The sequence below is a fragment of the Cydia splendana genome, chromosome 2 (genome assembly GCF_910591565.1).
Source record: "Cydia splendana chromosome 2, ilCydSple1.2, whole genome shotgun sequence".
NCBI lineage: Eukaryota > Metazoa > Arthropoda > Insecta > Lepidoptera > Tortricidae > Cydia > Cydia splendana.
Genome location: NC_085961.1, coordinates 3,798,356 through 3,820,807, shown reverse-complemented (window position 1 = coordinate 3,820,807; position 22,452 = coordinate 3,798,356). Strand labels below are relative to the sequence as shown.

Sequence of the window (22,452 nt, the reverse complement as noted above, 5' to 3'; positions counted from 1 at the left end):
ATAAATACTTACGCAAATAAATATAACAAACCACCACCGAAAGAACAATCCTCTCTAGAGCAAAGTAATATTTGGTATTATGGATTTCGGCAAATTAACGCCTGATTCTAGATTCATTAACCAGAACCAGTGTAAGACTGTAAGTGTCCCACTGTTACATATCATAAGATGGGTTGTGATACAACAATCCCCACGTCGGCTCATTTCGGATACGATTTTACTTTCTTGAAACTTTTTGAATTTCTTCACATAATGATGCAGGTTTATTTATGATATTTTCCTTTATTGAAGATACACTAGTAAAACTAATGATATTTCACCGCCGCGTGTCGAAATAGTGATTAAATTAAGGATGACTCAAGTATGGGTCGTGTCGTATCAAAAAGTCAAAGAGCTGGCGCAAGATAGGGAAAGCTGGATGATATTCCACCACCAAGAAAATAACTATCAAGTTAATGATGACATGCTGGTATGGTCCGAAACTTCGTTTTCTATTAAAGGTGATCAGTGATCTCGTGATGCTTTCTATAGAAATCTGAAGTGTCGGTTACCTCGGCCCATTCTCGAACCGTTATAGCGTGAGTCTTCCTTCATTAGCGCTCGAGTCAAGAAAATTCTGGGCTTCCTTTCCTGGCCGCGTAGCCAACATGCCGATCGCTTACGCTCCGTAGCGATTGAAACGCAACTGTCACTGTCGTACTAATATGGAACAGTGATAAAGAGACACAAAGCGTTTCGTTGTGGAAGCGATAGCGATTGTCACCTTGGTTAGGCCGGCTGGCCCTTAGATGTGGCGAACGCTTGGCTGCGTTGGAAAGCGATCGCGATAGGAACAACAAAACTCAAACCGGTTTCAGGCAGCCACGTCCCACTCCCGGGATTAGATCTTTGCTTGATTAACTTTGATATTTGAATGCTGCTGCCATTGTTTGTGAACCCCACAACTTTGTGTTTGTCCAAGCAAAAACAAGCTCAACTGGAACAGGAACATTTATGAATGTCTAAAATAGGAAGATTGGGTCGTGTATATTTGGGTATTAAATTGTATTTTCTGTTTGTTAAGGATTTAGTAAAGGATCACAATGTTCAGACACCTATTAAACAAGATAATTTTGTTACCTCTAGCCATACAATTCTGCGAGTTCCCACAAACGTGAAAAAAAAACAGTCCAAATAAATAGATATAGTCTCGGAGGATACAACCAAACGCAGACGCCTCGTCTGTAATTTTCTGTACAAAACAGTCTGCCGATTTTTGCGGGGGAGGGGCACGTCAAATGTATACGTAACGTAAAAATAGCCATGTCAGACAAACGTCAGGCCATACAAAGTGTATGACCATTGGCCGCCTCTTTTCGACAGAGGGGAATGCCTGTTAATGGCTACTCCGTTTGGTAATGATATAGTACGTCATGTAAACTTATTTATGCTCTGCAACAGAATTTTCATCCTGCTACAGTTTAATACCTTTAATCTTTTTTCTCTACGGATACATAATCTCTAAACATGTCCACCGAGCCTCTTTCAGTCTACAATCCTATTACGTCCCTGTCGTTGCACCGTGCACCGGTCCAAAGCCTAAGTCCATTGAATTGCTTCGTATGCTACCTACAATATATTGTAAAGGCATAGGTACGTGCGTTGTGTGTCGCTGTATTCCGAGTGAGACGAAATGATCTGAGGAAAACATTTCGTTACTCTATGAATGAAAAATAATATATAAAAGACAATTATAAATAGAGACCTCATCATTGAAATTTTAGTATCATAATAATCATTTCTTCCTTCCTCTTAAAATATATTATGTTGAAAACTGTTGCATTACTTAATTCTCACGAGTACAAAAAAAAAATGTTAACAATTCGAAATGTAAGTAAAACAGTACGCACGAATGCTTTATAATCTTGTACGTCATAAAAAATATCTATTTGCCCGTGTACCATTCGCAAAATGGCACGAACGCCGTCATTTTAGCCCCGTATGAATAAAACATTGGCATATTTCGGCATCGACGGTTTTTCGACCTTGGTTTACTGATTTAAGTTTTTCTACGTTATCCGGAACTTAAGGGAGCGGAAAATTAAATCCTGACCTGAGGGTTCTGTCGTTTCTCTAGGGAAATTGTTTCATATTTCAAAACCCTTTTTTCATTGAATCGCTTTTTGTCAGCAATAGTTTCACGGAAATTAACATGACATTTAATTTCAGAAGTTTTAATATTAGTATAAAATATTTGATATCTATTTTTTATGTGGGATATGAGTATCAGGGGGTTACCGTAAAATCGAAACTTAAATAATGTATAAATTAATCACCTGACTTTTCATACCATCTGTCATCCCGATATATTTTTACTTTTCGTTTGGCGTTTATCGATATGTACGATCATCATCTTGCCCCCCAGTATTCGAATCAGTTCCATTATTATGACGGAATATATTGTTTTACTTATTACTAATAATAGGTAATGTACAGGTGTATTGTATATTATTTTCCTTCGTATTTTCACGGAAACGTACGAACGTGTCTTCCTATTTCGATCAGTCTCGGCGGTACGAAAAGCACGGAGTTTGATTGACGTAGCATGACAAATAGGAACGTTTCGGAGAAAATACGAAGAAAAACAATTATGTACTTCATTTGTAAATTATACACATCGTCCATATTACCAAAGAGAATAGATAGTATAGAGGGCTATTGCCAAAGTAAATTTTGTAATCACGGTATATTTACTGCCATCTATCGACACACGATTAAAACTTAAAATAAAATTGAAAATATATAAATTAATCAAAATATGTTTACGGATAAATGATATTTCATTTTTATTGTTCCATACTGACCCATGTTCTTTCACTGATATGTGTTAAAATTGTTAAATATTAAACGGTGTCGTCAATTGCCATCTAGCCGAGAATAGGCCAAAGGTATGGCGCCATCTATTCGAGGATGACTTTTTCTTGATTTCCGAGGCACGTTTTTTTCTTAGACTTTATTTATCTTATACGGAGTTATATATATCTCTGATATTACCATGCTAAGTGACATATTTATTTTCATTTAAGTACCTACCACCAACGAGTAAGTACATACATATGTTGTATTATGTAAGACTTTACCTGTACGACCTTCTAGACTACCGTTCGCTTTATACTTAGCCTAATCGTTGAGCCGTCCTTCAATAGGAAATGAATAGTGTATTGCTAAAGACTAGTATCGATTAGCTTACTCTAAATAGACTGGCTTCAGGCGTTAATTTTGCATAGAGACCTTTCAATTTGTTCTAGAACGATATTTAAACTTTACCATTATACACTTCTTTTATATTATGTACATGAGTTTGAAAGTTATTATTTACTTCAACGGCACTTAATCGCGTACCTATCCTACAGAAACTTTAAAATTACCTCAAGCGTTTCGAGGACGGCATTGTCCCCGTAATGTCGATGTCGGAGAAAGACTGGTCACGCTAGAATTTCGAACTACCCGCACTTGGTCTCGAAACGTCTCGTATTTCAAAAATATCAATTCGCCATTTAAAACATACTTACGAGTGACGAAATCGAGCGCTCGTGATTCAAAAAGCGGTCTCTGCCTTGATGTCGTGTCTAAAATTAATATTTCGTTTCCGTGAAAAACGTTCGGATACCCAGAATTTTATTAGTCAGGTTCAGAACGGATAAATAAAAAGTTCTTTTTCAGGATAGCAGGAAATAAATGATCCATTTCCTCCTAAATCTCCAGCAATTCTAAATATTCTGCAACAAACTTCCATGAAAAATACAGATTCTAAAGCTTAAATATTACACTGTATTTGAGGAGCAAACGTAAAAAGAATATAAAAGATGCAGTTTTGCGCAGACTGTCGGTCTTGGATCCGTTCCGTCCTCATTCAGAACTTTTATTCCCACCACTGGATGTACCCGGGTGGGTAAAATTTTCTAAAGAACCAGTGTAAAGTGAGGTCTCTGATAACGCGAATTTATTACGGATAGCAAGGCCAAATTACCTCGGTTTATAAGAACTCAAATAGCCGGGTCGTTGAGAATACACGGAGAAACTTGTGGCATACGTCCCACTTTCCAGACTGTTTGTACGTTCATTAAAAATGTATGTATCACTTGCTGTTTTAGCGCTGGCAATTTCACACTGTTTTTGACAGTTGCTGTCATTGCAAAGGTTGTGAAAGCCGTCATGACTTTTAATAGTGAAAGAAAACTTGCACTGCTCAATGTTTTTCAGATACTTTTATTGTCATTCTTGTGAGAATTATTTTTATTGCGAATAGGGCGATGATTTTTTAACACGTATCTGTTCTAAAGAGTAGAATTTTTGATATATGAATGTAAGCTGTAAATATTGCGATCGACATTTATATGTTTTACGTATATTCGTACACGTAAAAGTGCGTTTTTGGTGGTCAGTTAGTACCCGCATGGCTTGAAAGAAACAGGAAATGGGCTTTGTATTGTGTTATGCGGGCTCTACCAGCCGCCCAGAGGTAATTAATTGTAATAAATTAATTCCTAACAACGGGTACAACATTTGTTGGTTTCCTAATCGTTATTATTCATAATTAAACGTCTATATTCTCTGTTGTTGAATAAAAATTGCTTTAGAAACAAACTACGCTTATTAGATCCTCTAAATGGACCATCTTTATAAACATTTCTTGATGAAAAATGCCAGTTGTTCTGCAGAAAAAACATTTAAATATAATTTACATTTAAATAAAATGCATATTATCCTAATGCTGTAATATTTCTTATAGATAGTAAGTATTTTATTTATAATATATGCTGTAATAATTTTCACCTAACCATTTTCTCTTTCTTTCCAGAATGTTCGCACACGATCGCACCAATAGATAACAGTAAAAATGACCATTAACTTGAGTGGGAAAAAACTGTGACATTTCAAAACAATCGTGCCAAAACAATGTTTTGCTGCAAAGAACTTAAACTACTCTACGCCACTATTGTTCTGTTACTTGAAGCTGAGTTGTTGGTGAACACGGGTGCTATGGAGTCGAAGCGGTCTTCCTTGTTGGCGCAAAACGCCGATGAATTGAAATCTTTGGAGCTATGTATTAGTAGGAATCAGCAGAGACTGGGTAGTGTCTTTGGAAACTATACGAGACATCACAAAAAGGGTAAGTAACTGGCATAAATAGTAAATATAGTTTGTCAAAGGACTGTCTCATTTTCAATCATAGACAGGGAGAATTATACTATCTTTGTCTTACACTAGTACTAGCACCCAAAAGAAAAGCATGAGTATAGTTTTCCTGGTTCTTACTGACTGACAAATTGGTTTGACCAACTATAAGTCATGTTTAAAAATAAAAACCGGTCAAGTGCAAGTCGGACTCGCGTTCCAAGGGTTCCGTACATAAGTCGACTCACGCTTGACTGCACATTTCTAATAGGTTTTCCTGTCATCTATAGGTAAAGTACTATATTGTGTATTTTTTTAAAAATTTAGGGTCAGTAGTTTTAGAGATAAAGGGGGGGGGGGAATGGTCCGTTTTTTCCTTTTGAGATACGGAACCCTAAAAATTACTAAATACTGAGAAATAACTAAGGGTCGGTTGCACCAAACCGTCTGCCACTGTTAAAGCGTTCGTGAAATTTTATTGTATGGGAAGTTTCATAGAACTCTGCTGCGTGATGTTGATCAGTCTGTTAACTGTGTACCTTGAATCTACACCAGGGGCCTTATCGCGAAAACCGAGATTCGCAAATAGCGGAGATCTTTCTCTTTTACTCCAATGAAGGCGTAATAAAAGTGACAGAGAAAGATGCCCGCAATTTGCGTACTTCGATTTTCACGGTTATATGAGCAGTAATTCTGGTGTAGTTAGAATCCGATCGGTAAAGGCCCCAGTACACAATGGGCCATCGCCGGCCACTCCAAGGGACGCATTTATGCGTTAGAGGGAGCAAGTGATATTGCTATCTCATTACCGCATGGCTGCGTCCCTTGGAGTGGCCGGCGATGGCCCATTGTGTACTGGGGCCTTAAGGTTGACGAAATACACAATGAGCCGATCTGTTGAACAAGTTTGAACAAGATCGGCTCACTTTATATTCCGTCAACTTTACCTTCACAGGTTAGTTCATCCAGAAATGTCACTTTTGATAAAGAAAGGCCGCGTAGCACAAGGAATTTCGTACATTGACCTGCCTGTTTTCATTTCTGTCGCACGCGCGTAATTATGTTGCTGTCCCGCCCGTGATACCGACGTCAAAGACACTGTGCGAGCGAGACAGCAAGCGTCCTTACTTTAGCTGAGAGAGCATATACGTGAGTGATCCTTAAGATATCTTCACAAGTAAAGTTTACGCGGTTATCAGTGATACTTGATAACTTATCACATTGGCGCGGATTTACATCTACATACCGCACCGTAGTAGTTGTAGACTATAGTAAAGCTTTTGACAGTATAACCCACACATCCATATTTTCCGCACTCGCACGCAAGGCATAGATTCCACATATGTACACCTTATCAGCAACATCTATACCTCCAGCACCGCCTGTATCAAATTACAGTCTCCCGGACCGTCTTTCAACATAAACAAAGGCGTCAAGCAAGGCGATCCCCTGTCACCCAAGTTATTCAACAGCACCCTTGAACAGGTGTTCAGGAAGCTGGCGGCAGGATGGGAACACAAAGGAATTGACGTCGGCGGAAAGCAGTTAACCCATCTGCGTTTCGCCGATGACATTGTCCTGTTCTCATCTACAGCTACGGAGCTCCGCATCATGCTGCAGGACCTAAGCAGGGCAAGCCTTGAGGTTGGATTATCAATGAACATATCAAAGACCAAGCTCATGACCAATAATGCACCAATAAGAGTAGAAGTGGACGGGAGAGAAGTAGGATATGTCCATGAGTATATATACCTGGGCCAAATTGTCTCCTTCCAGGCACGGCAAGACAAAGAAGTCGCAAGACGGACCGAGAATGCCTGGAGGAGCTTTTGGTCCATGAAGGAGCACATGAAGGGAAACCTACCTATATCACTCAAAAGAAAAAACTTTTTACAAAAAAAAGCAAACCGACTTCAAAAAGGATGAAATAAAATATTATCCTGTTTGAAGTCTATGCGTTACCAACTGATATGTTTGAAGTCGGTGCCAAGCCAATTTTTAAGCATACCATGACTTTGGTGCAATTCGATAAGGATTTACCTACGTTGGATTGCCTTACACGACGACAATGAACGTACTTTCTGTAGGTACAGTCGACGTTAAAAATATGTTTACACTTTTCGCCTTATTACAAAGGAGTAAGGTGCAAAAGTGTAAACATATCATTGACGTTGACTGGACCTAAGAACACACCTCAGAACACACGATCAAACCTTCTTGGCGCAGTCTGTACCATGTTTGTCGGCACATTAGTGTAAATATAAATGTATTTTTTTGCCGTCGTATTTTTTAAAGAGCATTTCTTACTAATGCTCGAACAGTCTATAGCACGCAAGTGTGGGATTGGGACTGAGTTATTTCCCGTCCCTTATCCAGATGACTACATTTGAAAATATAAAAAAATTCAAGGAATTTACCTTCTTGCCAAATTTCACCTAAGGCGGTTCAGTTATTTAGCCATGAAAAGGCGACAAAGAGGCAGACAGAATTCTTTACACATTTATAATAGTTATTAGTACAGTTGTAATGGGATTTATAGCCATAAAGCTGATTATTTTTGTCTGGTATTGTTACTACTTGGCTTGGCACCGACTTCAAACATATCAGTTGGTAACGCATAGACTTCAAACAGGATAATATTTTATTTCATCCTTTTTGAAGTCGGTTTGCTTTTTTTTGTAAAAAGTTTTTATTTTTCCATTTTTAGTTTTAACGCATTGTTAAGAGCGCGACGCATGAATGAAAAACAAGATCATGTTTAACACTAAATTCGTGTAAGTACCTATTACTTTAGTAAATAGAAATCAGGAATTTTCTCGAGTCCGTCTGGGAAATTATAATTCCTGTCAACTAAATCCATCCGCCCGCCCCGCCACTGACCCAATCCCTCAGCCCCCCGATCACTCAACCTCACAGCACATCAACCCCTGATCCAGGAATCCCTCGATCCTGAACTAGCAACCCTTCAACCGCCATTCCCCGACCCCTTAATCCCTGACCCCTTAACTCCTAACCCCCGATCAGTAGCCTTACCAGCTTACCACGAGTTTGACATTGATATATTCGCTAGCATGTGTGTAACTTACTTCCTATGCATCTCGCTTGTACTAACCTTAATGTGAGCGAGATGCATAAAAAGTTACATTTAGCATAAGACGTTAGCGAATATGTCAATGTCAAACTCGTGGTAAGGCTACAGTTGCAGTACATCAAATTGGTGGTTTTCGGAAGCAAATGCTCGAGTTACTTTAGAAAACCCCGAAATTACTTAACACGTGCCTTTAAAAATTGAGGAGTTCCCTCAATTCCTCATGGATTCCATCATCAGACCAGAAACAAAAATAATACGGAAACACCTTGGAGGTAACTTCTTCCAAACAAAAAAAGAATTACTCAAATCGGATCACAGGTGCCGGAGTAATCGCTTAACATACTTACATTTAAAGAAATCATCATCATTATCATCAAAATAATCATCATCATCAGGTCTACTTCATCAAATTGGTGGTTTTCGGAAGAAAATGCTCGAGTTGCTTAAGAAAACGCCCAAAACACCATGCATATGCCTTTTAAAATTGAGGAGTTCCCTCAATTGCTCATGGATCCCATCATCAGAACAGAACCAAATTAAAATGGGACCAACTCGGAGGTAGCTCCTTTCAAACAAAAAAAGAATTACTCAAATCGGACTACGGATGTCGGAGTAATCGGTGAACGTACATAGAAAAAAAAAAAAAAAAAAGATAGCCACAACCGAATACAGAACCTCCTCCTTCTATGAAATTGAAGTCGGTTAAAAACTAATGGACATGTGCATTCTCCCCATCCTTACCTATGGAGCACAGACTTTGTCTTTGACTAGGGAATGCAAATCGGTTATTTTCGGTTATTTTTTGTATGGAAATTATCGGTTATCGGTTAATAACCGATAATTTCCATACAAAAAATAACCGAAAATAACCGATTTGCATTCCCTATCTTTGACAAAGGCTCAGAAATTCAAACTCAAGGTTTGTCAGCGAGCCATGGAACGTAGTATTTTGAGCGTGAAATTAACCGATCGCATTAAAAATACAATACTACGTTCCAAAACTGGAATAACTGATTTAGCTGAAACTGCCGCCAAGCTCAAATGGGATTGGGCAGGACATGTCAGCCGTATGCCAGAAGACCTGTGGGCCAAAACAGCCACCCGTTGGGTCCCACAAATTGTAAGGCGTCACGGTAGACCTCGTCGGAGATGGCGGGACGAGCTTGACGCTTTTGACAGAGACTGGTGGGAGACATCTGAGGATAGGGATACGTGGAAGAATAAGAGGGAGGCCTTTGCCCAACAGTGGGACAATATGGGCTGATAATAATAATACCGCACCGATGTGTAAGCGAGACAGCTTAGTTTACAGCGATGTCCCGCTCACACACCGGAGCAGCGTGCGACTCCACATCCAATGTGAAGATCGTTTTAATTTTTAGGATTCCATACACAAAGGGTAACAACGGGACCCTATTCTATTACTAAGACTCCACTGTCTGTCTGTCTGTCATCAGGCTGTATCCCATGAACCGTGATAGCTAGACAGTTCAAATTTTCACAGATGATGTATTTCTGTTGCCGCTATAACAACAAACACTAAAAAGTGCGGAACCCTCGGCGGGCTAGTCCGACTCGCGCTTGTCTGGTTTTTTTCCTAACCCAAATACATGGAATCCGATTGTTTTAACGAAATTATTCGCCCACACAAGCAATCACACCAAATTTATTATTAACGGCGTATTCAGTCATCAAAAAGAGCATTAAAATCAAGTATAGCCATCAAACGAGCACTAAAGTTGCTGCAGTCATAGAGAAATAAATACATAGAGTGCTCACTCCATACATCAGTTTTAGTACCAAAACGACTTATTTTCGCAGTCGACATCTAACATCCAGGGGGCCGATTTTTGAAATTCGACCGCTCGATTTCGTGTATTTCGTTCAATAATATCTCCACTACTAGGCATTTAAATTCTACTAATAGAATTGAAAATGAGTGGTCAATACCACTAGATTCCCAATTTATATCGCTCGTATTTCAAAAATTAGCATTTCGCCGTTTTCCACCGATTTTCGAGTGACGAAATCGAACGATCGAAATTCAAAAATCGGCCCTCAGTAGCGGAATTATCAGTACTGCTACTTGTCAAAAGATGTTCCGACGGCCGAACAGTCTATTGCTCAACAATGTTCACCTAATGTTATAACCGGATTAACCGGAACTCTGAAAATAGAGTTCTGCTTTTAATATTGGTTGTAAATTGTTGTTCAATACAATTTTCGTGAGTCGCGACATCAGATAATTATTTTCTAGTATCAAGTAGCGGTACTGATAATTCCGCTACTCGATGCTAGATGTCGACTGCGAAAATAATAGTCGTTTTGGTACTGTTGCAGACTTTTTGGAGGCTTTATCCTTCTTTCTTATTATAAATTCAAAATTGTCTTAAAAAAGAAACTGACATTATAGATCTTAAGATTTCATTTATTGGTCGTGTCAAATGCTGTGTTTTTATAATTTCTTGTAAATACTAAAACATAATCGTCCATCCCTCTTTTTCAGGTATCAAAAGGAGCATTCCACGGGCTGTCCCGTACAAACGCATTTTATTTCCTGTGTTGCGACTTTTCTTTCGGCATTTAAAGCAGGCGATTATTTTTGTGCATATTTTACACCATTTGTCATAGAAAAGGAAACTGTTATAGCTGCAAATCTTCAGAACATTCGCGTTTGTACGGGACAAATGGTAGACAATTTCATGGAATGCTCCAAAACTGATGTATGAAGTGAGCACTCTATGTATTTATTTCTCTTTGCTGCAGTACAGCTAAACGTTTGATTACCTCCGTCTCTCGTAATACGCATTGCAGTACTTTTGTCGTTATGGCGTTTACAAGCTGCTGCGGAAATTGGTGTCTTTGTAGAAGTTTATTGCAGGAAGAGATTTTACACCGGGAAGTTGTTCATTTTATTACCTAACTTTTAGTTGTTTAATACCTAGGCGTTTAGTTTTTTCGTTTGTTTTGTTATAATTTCGTTTAAATTAACATAGTTTTTAAGATTTTTAATTTTTACAGGCTTTTATTTAGTTTCACCTGTCCCGTTGTCTGTCGGTCTGTAATCAAATCTTGCAAGTTAAATTTGATCCACTTCCCGGTTTCCGATTGAGCTGAAATTTTGCATGCATGTATAAATCGGATGACAATGCAATATTATGGTACCATCGAGCTGATCTGATGATGGAGACAGGAGGTGGCCATAGGAACTGTGATGAAACAACGCAACCTAATTGTGTTAGGGGTTTTCAGAATTGTCTCGATGAGTATTAGTTGTCTGTCGTAAGAAAAGTACAGTCAGCGATAAAAGCTTGTACCAAAAATGAAATTTTTGCCAAAAACTTATTTTATACTATTGTTATGGATAAATGATCTCAAATAAACGTTTTTTAGCTTGGTGGGTATGTTTTCTGGTTACTAATTCACGTACCTAATGGGTTAAAAGGGCGGTTGCAGGCTTTAATTCGTAGTTTTGATTACTAGAGCCCGTCTAACCTAACTTTTCACCCACTTGGACAAAACTAAGTGAGTGTCATATTTTCATAGAATTTTTACATTAATGATGACATTGCCACACTGTCATTGCAAATGCGATGCAGAAGTAGCGTGGTCCGACTCTACTTACATATTTACTGTAAAATTAAATTTTGCTTATCTTAAATTTTTGATGCTATGTTAGTGGGTGTTATTGGCCCATATTGGCCCACCAGAGAAGAGTTCGAAGGTTTTACAATGACAACTATTATTTTATCGAGGTCTAACAGGAAGTGATTCACAATTTGACAGGATTTTATATTTATTTAAGTAGGTATTTTCCAATTTCTCGAGAGTGATCTGAAAATTCTTCTTTTGTTTGAAAGAATTCACAGAATTGAGATCCTCCTAATTCGAAATTTAGAAGTCGATTAAAACATACTATTTTGTGAAAAATTATTCACCATATTGTATTTTATACGAAATTAACCGTAGGTATAAAAAATGGACTCAACATGTTTCCATCATAAATTAATGTATTATTAATTTAATATTCCAGCAGATTATGATTGAAATCAAATGTGACCACATCAAAGGAGCTAAATAGGCATAATTCCATTGTTGATTTTCCTCAAAGCGAATTGTTATGGATCAAAAAAAGCTATGAAACATTATTAAATTTTCCTGAATTTTATAATGCTTTGTTCATTCAGTCATTTGATGAAGGTCACTATCCCTATAGTCTGTATATTTCGGTAAAATTTAATAAAATGTTGTGTGTAAAAGTAAACAAACAATTTGTACATTTTCGGGTAGTTATAACATTTATTGGTCGACCAAATACAAAACCGCCTGGATCAGTCACTGAACGACCTGTTTTCATCTACCCTCAACTGGCTTAAGGAGCCATTTGAGGGTACTTAAAGTAAGTAAATACCTAAAGATACAGAGTATAGATCATGGTATAATAATATACTCCGCCTGGTACTCCATTCCCGTCTTTTCTAGGTCACCTAACTGACACGGGCTTACGTCATCATGCGACAGCGCTATATGATAATATGCGATAGCGCTATATATAGCGGCCATGTTGTTGTGACGTAGCCCCGTGTCACTCTGGGAATGGAAGACCATGTTTTATTAGACTATGGTATAGATATTTCATTATCACGCTTGGTCAGTTTTCATTTTTTTTATTTTATGGATCTAAATGTATTTAGGTAATATTTTTGCTATTGCATATTCGTTTTTAAAATAACTACCTATATTCGTATCAAGAAAAACAAGAGTATATTGACAGTAGGGGTGTGTATTTCATGAGGTTGCGGCCTTAAACTAATAACGCATAGACAGATAGTCCCCATACGGCTAACCTTTTTTTTTTTTTTTTTTTTTTTTTTTTTTTTTTTTTTTTTTTTTCGATGTGGGAATGCCGTTACGCATCGTCCCCCTGGTCCCGAGGTGGGCCCATTGTGGGGGGTATGTGGGACTCTCACCTCCCAGCTCTCTTCAATTATGAAGAGAGGGGAGGAGCCTACCCACTAAACCCACACCGGCGTTTCCCGCAATATGCCGTTTGGGGAGGCGTCCTGGGATCGCGAACATTCTACCAGGATGCCCCCCCGGTATCCCTGGCTGGCTTCCGCCAGGGCACCCGCATCTGAGGAGGGAGGGTCAGAAACGCTTTGACTCTCCCCCCTGACGTGTGAAACCGTGGAGTGTGGGCCCTCTACCCACAGGCCCTACTGTGACGGGGGAAGTTGACGCGCAGCAGCTGCATACTGCGCTCTTCTTCTTCCTCTACGTCTGCGCCTTAGCGGATGCGCGTCTACGTCGTCCTCGCGCAACCGCTCCGCTGCCTCCTTCTGTAGCATCACCATTTCACAGAAGGCCTCCACCTCCTTCCATGCCCTCTCGCTGTGCAACATGGTCGAAACAATGTTGTGCAGCGAGAGGTCCCCTCCCGTAATTCTCGCAGCCACCGTCATTCTTTGCCGCTCCGTGTCCCAACGCCTGCATGTTTCGAGGGTGTGCTGGGCCGTGTCGTCTTGGTCACCACATTCGTGGCAGACCGGCGTGGGCTCCCTCTTGATGTTATGCAGGTAATGACCGAAACATCCATGTCCGGTCATTACCTGCGTCATCCTGTAGCTCAGCACACCATGCTGTCTATCAATCCACTGGTCGAGCGACGGGAGGAGCGCCCCTATAGTGCGGACTCCATAGGGGGAGTCCTCCAGGTCTCTCTTCCAGTGCTCCCTCAATCTCTCAACGGCCTGTTGTTGAGCTCTTTCAGCCGCTTCCGGATCAGGGCCTTCTCCGCGCGCTATCGCTTCTGCTCGCACGCGGTATCTTGCGGCTAGCATTTCTGCGTCCAACTCCCAGGGTGACGTGCCTGCCAGTGCACATGCCGCCGCAAAAGACACCGTCTGGTACGCCCTTGTGATGCGCAGTGCTATCACTCTCTGAGGACGCCTTAGAAGAGGTTTAGTTTGGGCGGAGAGTCGGTCTGCCCAAATCGGTGCTCCGTATAGGGCCATACTTCGGACGACGCCTGCGTACAGGCGCCGACAGGGGGATTTCGGCCCACCGACATTTGGTAGCAATCGACTGAGGGCCGAAGCAGCACCAACAATTCGAGGAGCTAATCTCTTGAAGTGCTCCCCGAAGTTCCAACGCCGGTCTAGAACAAGACCCAGGTACTTTATGTGCTCCTTGACCGGGATCATTTCGTCTGCGACAGTAATGGTGAGGTCGTCAGGTAGCGTCCATCCAGGTCCCCCGAAGACAATTGCTTCGGTCTTCGGGAGCGACACTTTCAGGCCAAGACGTTCAATGCGGCCCACTGACAATTCCGCTGCCACCGCTGCTCTAAACAAGGTCTCTTCTATGTCCTGGCCCCGCACGGCCACCATTGTATCGTCTGCATAACAGATGGTGATCATGCGAGGAAGCTGGGCCCCCCGGATGGCCCAGTCATATCCTATGTTCCACAATAGGGGGCCCAGTACAGACCCTTGTGGTACTCCGCATGTCATAGCTCTTGTGCGTAGGCCTCCTGGAGTGTCGTAGAGCACCACCCTATCGGTGAGGTAGTGCTCCACAACTCCTCTAATGTATGATGGCACTCCATGATATTTAAGTGCCTCCCTTATCGCTGCATACGGAAGGGAGCCGAAAGCATTGGCAACATCTAGTGATACCGCCACGACTCCCTCTTTCTTCGCAGCCGCACCCTCGCTGTACCTCCTCAGTGTGCTGAGCGCGTCTATCGTGGACCGCCCCGCCCGGAACCCAAATTGTCGGTCACTAAGGTTGGGCCCCGTTTCCCGCAGGTGCTTGTTGATGCGAGAGACCAGGATGCGTTCAAAAGCTTTCCCTGTCTCATCCAGCAGTACAAGAGGGCGGTATCCAGAAGGGGAATCCGACGGTCGGTCCTCTTTGCGAAGGAGGCACAGTCTTCCCTCTTTCCACACTCTCGGGAAACGTCCTTCCCTGAGGCAGTCTCCGAATAGCTCCTTGAGTCGGCCCCCAAGGTGTTTCAGGGCTAGAAATACCACTTTTCCCGGTACACCGTCTGGTCCTGGTGCCTTTTTGCAGGACCTGAGGCGATCCAATATCTCTCTCATTTCATCGTTTGTAACTAGCGGAACGTCGAGGGGCTCCTCTTCTGCCGCTATTGGGGCAGCCATAACCGGGGGGTTGAAGTCCGGCGCCGTCGGGAAGAGGCCCTCAACGACTCTGGTGAGGAGTTCCTGATTCATTGAATCCGTGGAGGGAGCGAATTTCATTTTGTTTCGTACCAGCTTATACGGCCGTCCCCACGGGTCTCGATCCAGCGATGCTATGAACTCCTCTCGTGCCTCGTCTTTCCTTTTGGCGATTGCCGTCGTGAGAGCCTCCTTAGCAGCCTTTAAAGCAGAGTAGAGGAGCTCCTCTTCCTCTGCAGTGTGTCGCCGGCGCCTGCATCGGGTGTAGTCTCGTCGAGATCTGTTGCAGGTGGTACGTAGGGACGAGATTTCTGCCGACCACCAGTACGTTTGCTTTTTCCTAGGCAACTGTCTTGATCGAGGCATAGCTGCCTCGCAAATATTTGTGAGTGACTTCCGGAAGAGCGCCGCGCGCTCCTCGACTCCAACTTCGTTTGGAGGGGCAGCGCACCACACCTCCACCATGGCAGCCTCATCCGCCATTGCGCGGTCCAGTTGGGCCACTGACCACCTCGGGAGTTTTATTTCTCTGCGCCTGCCGCCCATTCCGTTAGGCTGTATTGTCTGTGTTACCGCCTGCAAAGGGGAAAGCCTCATTCGAATGTATAAATGATCGGAGAGGGTTTCTACGTCTACCAGAACGCGCCATTGATTTATGCGTGCAGCAGTCGCTGGAGTCGCAAATGAAACGTCTACAATGGACCCCCCCTGCCGCCGCACACAAGTATTTGCGTTGCCCCGATTAAGGATGGCCATATCCATTGTGGCAGCCCAGTCCTCAAGGACTACTCCTTTGGCGTTCGTGACCGTGGAACCCCATGCCCCGCTTTTAGCATTAAGGTCTCCAAGGAGCATTATTTGAGCCGGTGCCGCCCTTCGGAGAACGCCCCCCAGATTCGCTAAATAGTTCTCGAATTCCCGCAGCGGATGATTAGGATTGGGAGAGAAGTACACCCCGACGAGTACAATGTCCCCCCACCTAGCCGCTGCATAGCCAGGTCCTGTTTCCAGTGGAATTAAGGGTGGAGAGCCGCCTGCTGCTGGAACTACCAGGGCCACCACGCCATTAGTCGCTCCAACCCAATTCTGTAGAGGAGGGACAAAATAGGGCTCTGCCACCACTGCAACACTAATGTTCCACTCCGCCATGACTTGCATTAGCAAGTCTTGAGCCCGGGCGCAGTGGTTTATGTTGCTCTGTAAAACCTCCAGTGCTTGTTGAGGGTGTACTGGCATCAGTGCTCCATTTCTTGTCCCTCGTTCTTGTTTTCCTTGGGTGGCGTGGTGGCCACTGGGGCCCCGACCGGGGGCGCCTTCCCTCTTGTGCTTGTGGGGTGGCATGATAATCCCCCCATTATGTGTCCGGCTGGTAGTTTAGAATGATGGCAAACTGCGCAAAACGCGGACTCTGTGCAGTCTGTCATCCTGTGCCCAGGCTTGCTGCAGCGGAAACACAAGTTTCCGCGCTCTATAGCAGAGGGGCACATCACTCTGGTGTGCCCTGTGCCCATGCACTTATAACACCTCATGGGTGTGGGATCGATTGCCCTAACTATGGCAGACGACCAGCCTACAAGTAGGCGTCCGGCATTTAATATTTTATTGGCTGCCCCGACCGGGCACTGCGCCAGAACAGCACCAGATCCATTTGGGCTAACCCACACTTTGCCCACCTTTACTTGCGTCAGTGGGCATTCTCCCTTGGCAGCCATAGCCTTCTGAATGGCTTCTGATGTAGCTGCTTCATCTAACCCATAGATCTTAAGTTTGGCTAGTTTGACCGGTCGATAGACTCTGGCAACTTCTCCTATCAGACCCTCAAGTTTTTCGCGAAGCGCGTCAGCAGCTCTTCCGTTGTCTGAGTTGGGGACTTCAATAATCCGTGCCCCATCCGCCGTCTTCCTAATCTTGACGTGATCCAATCCAACATCTGCCAACCTAATGGAGGAGGTAGCCTTTGTCATAATGCTGGCATATGTGTCCTCGACCTCAGGATTTAGCGCTACCACCACCGCAGCAGTGGTTGGTTCTCGCAGCTTTTTCGGCTTTAATGCTGCCTTGGCCTTTGCAGGCGAGGGTAAGGCAGTTTTCTCCAATTTTCTTTTTGCCTTTCTCCCGATTGCTTTCTTCCACTCGCCCTCAACTGGTGGTGGTGGGGGCGGAGGGTTATCCGGCCTGAAAGGTTCCGACTGATGTTTGGCTGTAGCCTTATTTTTCTTTTGCATCACTGGGCTAGGCCTTGCCGGGGGCATCAGTGTGGACCCTGTCGTGGCCTGTTCACCAACCGCAGCTGTTTTACCCTTGTTAGTAGTGGGCGTTGCACATTGTGAAGGAGTCGAATCACAAAGCTCGGGGACTATCGGCTCAGGCTGACTAGTAGAGTGCACAGCCTTCTTCCTGTCCGCCGCTAAGGGAGGGCGGATGATCTTCGCGGGAGGGACACGGTCCTTCACCTCTCCTAGACGTACATTAATAATTTCGCCCAACGTTTTAAGGAGTTCATTTTTAAGCTCTTCCTTAAACTCTTTAAATACCTCTTTTACATCTTCCGGTTTATCCTCGGGGAGGGGCATCCGGGAAGCGCTTTTCCTCTCAGAGAAAGCTACTCGTAGCGCTTTGGTCTCTGACTGGAGGTGTGCGAGCTGTTCCCTCATTCTTTTGTTGTCGGCTTTCAGGATCCTCAACTCATCACTCTCTTCCCTGGTTTCCAGGTCATCCATGGCCTTAGTTATTTCCTGGCATGCCAGCTTGATGCGGCCATGGGCTTCATCGTTCAAGCTCCCCGACTTCCGAGCTTCCTCTAGTACTTTAATTGTCGCTTGGCGAGCAACATTTATGTACTCCTCTCCGGCTTTGCGCTCGAATTGCCGCTCGTCTGAAGTTGCAGTAAGAGCTTTCTTCTTGTCCTCTGCGCAAGCCTTCCTCGTCATGTATTTAGGACGAGCACTTGTTTCCTCCTCTTCTAAATCCTCTTCTGAGGTGTCGTCTAAGCAGGATACGTCGAACTTGTAGCTCCTCAGTTTGGACCGTGCCTGCGACATACCACAGTGTGTTCCAAGAGGTTTCCCTCTCCGCGAGGAGTTGACCTTAGGTCCATTTTCGGGCATCTCATCATTATCAGTGAGGACACGTCCTCTTTTCCCCTTTCGCCTACAGACTTTTGAGTCCGTAGGGTCATGGTTGCTTTCTTTCTCAGAATGCTGAGGCTCGTCGCTCAACAGTATTTCCATGAGTATCTGATCTTCACCATCACTTGCCCTATCCCTCAGGTAGGTCCGTTTTCCCTCGCCATTGTCGTTGGTATCGGTGCACACCATCGGGGTGCCCACCTCCACCGCTAAGTCTACATCATTCATTCCGCTGCCACTGTCTTTTGTGTTTCCAGTCCGTTTTTTATTAGAAGTTTTTTGAATATTGTTTGCCATATGAATCCCACGAGAAGGGGAGAACAAAAACTCCACAGGGGCAGAGATCCCCGTACCCAAGCTGTGGCCCTATATACTCTGTGAGGTCGGGCGGTGTCACAGGTTGGCCACTAATGGCTGATGCACACCCCAGCCGCTCTATAGAGAGCACCCCCGCACGGTGAACCGGCATGCGAGGGATTGTGGTTTTTTATTGAGGTTGTCTCCTCTTGACCCGGCCGACCAAGGCAAGGCCCTCGGTCCCATCAAAGGCTGCTAGACATGACAACAACACCTTATCATTTGGGATAACGAGTTTGGGACGGTGGCCGGAGCCTGTCCACCCGGTTTCTACACTGAAAGCGGGCAAACCCGTCCTGCTCTTGATAGTGTCCCTCACTCTTCGCCTTCCCGGTATGGGTAGCCCTGCCCGGTATAGCCTAGGAGATCACAGAGACACGCCAAGAACACCCCCCCCCCCCCCCGGGCTAAACCCCGGGTGTCGGGTTATTAGCAGCACCGGTAAGCAATCCCACGCAGGAGATCACTTACCGTTGCCCCCAGGGCGCACCAGCCATAAACCATTCCCTTAGCTGCGAATCCGCAAGGATTAACAGAAATTGGAATGGCCCAGACCCTCGTGGAGGTTACCCGACCTAGCGCCCCATCCCATACGGCTAACCTGCCAAAAGTGAAGCCGAAACACGATCGATGTGTGCGTGGGAGGCTCGTGTTTTATGCTCAGCAACACACACACATATACAAAAACGTGTTGCCAGTATATAGATATTTCCCTCAAAGTGGGGATTTAACAATATCCTTAACACTTGGTTATTAATAATTTGTGTGTAGATTTAATAGCAAAAGCTTTATTTAAGGATTTTTTGCATTAGAGTCCTTTGTGAAATAAGGTTTAAATAAAAAAATTGGTCCATTTTAACAATTTTTTTTTAAAATGTGCATGAAATTACTATATAATTATGAAATATGTCAGGAAGTCATTAGTACGGGACATCAATTGACTACGAAACGCAAGCGCTGCGTTGGCGCGCTTCTACTGAGTCTGGCCTGACGTTCGTGCACGACAGGTGGTAGGGTAGCAGGTATAAAACCAGTATCACCTGACCGGAGGGCGGTCATTATTGTCAATTGTCACTTGGCGGTCGGACGTATCAGGCCAGGAACAGTATCACGTTTCGAAGTGTTTGTGTTATTGATTATAATTGATTAAGCAATTAATTTAGTGTTTTGTCTTGCTCGCCTACTACGCTCACAATGTCTGGCAACGAGTCCAATATGCCTCATCGTCCGTCATCAGATGTGGGATTCGAGCGGGCCGACGAATGTGAAGATGGAACACAAAGTGAACAAAGTGGTAGTCAGGACCAAAATTGGCGGCTTTTATTCGAAATGCAAAATTCAAACATGAAGGCGTTAATCGAGGCTCTTCATAAACCTCAACAGTCCGGAAAACATGTGAGTCTTCCAGAGTTTGATCCCGACAAGACCGATGTGGACGCACAGTCGTGGTGTGCTACGGCCGATTTGTGTTTAACAGACAACCCTTTGGAAGGAGGACAGTTGATTGTTGTCATCAGTAAAGCCTTGAAGGGAGTGGCTTCAGCATGGTTATCCCAAATATCTTATGCAGGTATGACCTGGCCACAATTTAAAGAATTGTTTATGGACAGATTTGTAAGCGCTGAAACACCTGCGGCTACCCTCATAAACTTAAACTCGGACAAGCCTAAAGAAAACGAGACCTTAGCGGCCTACGGAAGTCGAGTGATGACGTCACTGCTTAATCGTTGGAAGAAGGCCACAATTGAACAAATCGCTGTGTCACAAACACTTGCACACCTTGCTCAATTTGATACGCGATTGCAACGATTGGCATTTACGATTGAAATAAATAATCGTCAGAAGTTGCAACAAGAGCTACAGGCGTTTACCTACTTGAAACGTAAATTTAATGCGGTTGGAGATCAAAAAGGGACAGACAACAAACGGATGAAGATTTCGCCTGCGATCAAATGTTATCATTGCGGGAAAAATGGACACAAACAAGCAGATTGTCTACTTCGTAAAAAAGATGGAAAAGCAAAACCGGTGAAGTCACAACAAAATACTACGATTACGAAGCCTAATCATCAACAACAAACCACATCAAGCGCTATTGTCTGCTTCAAATGTGGAACAACAGGTCACATCGCAAGCCGCTGCACCAGTGGAGGAGGCGCGGATGCGACTACTGTCAGGGAGCGTCGAGTGGACGTTTGCGAAGTGGATCCACCAGCAGGGACTGCGAAACATCAAGGTCAGTGTTTTACTTTCCATTATGATTCTGGTGCAGAGTGCTCAGTAGTAAAAGAAAGTATAGCTTTTAAATTTAGTGGAAAGCGTGAGCACAATGTTGTTAGTATAAAGGGTATTACTAAATCAAGTGTTTTAAGTACCGAGCAGATTGTATGTGTTGTTGAAATTAACAACCATCTTATTGAAATTTTATTGCACGTTTTGCCTGACGATTATTTACGTAGTGATATCCTGATAGGACGTGAGATTTTACGTCAAGGTTTTGGTGTTCTACAAACTGAAAAACAGTTCAAAGTTTTCAAAGTAAATGCTGATCATTCTGAGCTACTCTCGTCAAATTCGATCAATACAATTAGTGATGCCTTGGTGACTAATCGACTTTTAGTTAATGATTTCACTATTGTAGACACAGACGTTCCCCAGGAGCAGAAATCTGAACTTGTTGACGTTTTAAATCGTTATTCGGAGTTTTTCATAACCGGTATGCCTAAGACGCGAGTAACTACGGGAGAGCTTGAGATTCGTTTAATTGATCCGAATTTAACTGTACAGAGGCGACCTTATCGTCTTAGTCCGGAAGAAAGAACAGTAATGCGCGAGCGAGTAGATGAGTTGTTACGTGCAAATATAATTCGTCCCAGTAGTTCGCCTTTTGCGAGTCCAGCTCTTTTGGTTAAGAAGCGTGATGGATCTTACAGAATGGTCGTAGATTATAGGGAGCTGAATAGAAATACGGTATCTGACCGGTATCCGTTACCGCTCATTTCTGACCAAATTTCGCGTTTACACGGGGCGCAGTTCTTTACGAAATTAGATTGTGCTTCCGGTTTTCATCTTATTCCAATCAATTCTGAAGAGTCTATTCAACGTTCTGCTTTCGTAACCGCAGACGGCCAATACGAGTACCTAACTATGCCATTCGGGCTGAAAAATTCGATTTCGGTGTTTCAGAGAGCAATAGTGAAGGCACTAGGTGACTTAGTAAATACATATGTTATTGTCTACGTAGATGATATTTTAATAATGTCTAAAACTGTTGAAGAGGGACTTGAAAGACTGAATATAGTCCTGGACAAATTAACTAAAGCCGGATTCTCTTTGAATTTGAAAAAGTGCTCGTTTTTGAAAACCGAACTCGAGTTTTTAGGCTATGAAGTAAAGGGCGGAGAGATTAGGCCGAATCGTCGTAAGGTCGAGGCGTTGTCTTCTCTGGCTCCGCCGACAACCGTAACTCAGTTGCGGCAATTTATAGGGTTAGCAACCTACTTTCGACAGTTCGTTCCTAGATTCTCCCATATCA

General features: G+C 43.3%; 1 protein-coding gene across 2 annotated transcripts in view; it reads left to right on the top strand.

Annotated features, from left to right (window-relative positions):
• The window catches only part of LOC134802541 (uncharacterized), a 95,239-nt gene that overhangs the window by 45,667 nt on the left and 27,120 nt on the right, over positions 1-22,452 (top strand). For both annotated transcript variants that reach the window (XM_063775207.1, XM_063775199.1), the window contains exon 2: positions 4,841-5,152. In XM_063775207.1, coding sequence (XP_063631277.1) covers positions 4,939-5,152 — 214 coding nt within the window. In that variant the 5' untranslated portion in view covers positions 4,841-4,938. The remainder of the gene's footprint in view (positions 1-4,840; positions 5,153-22,452) is intronic.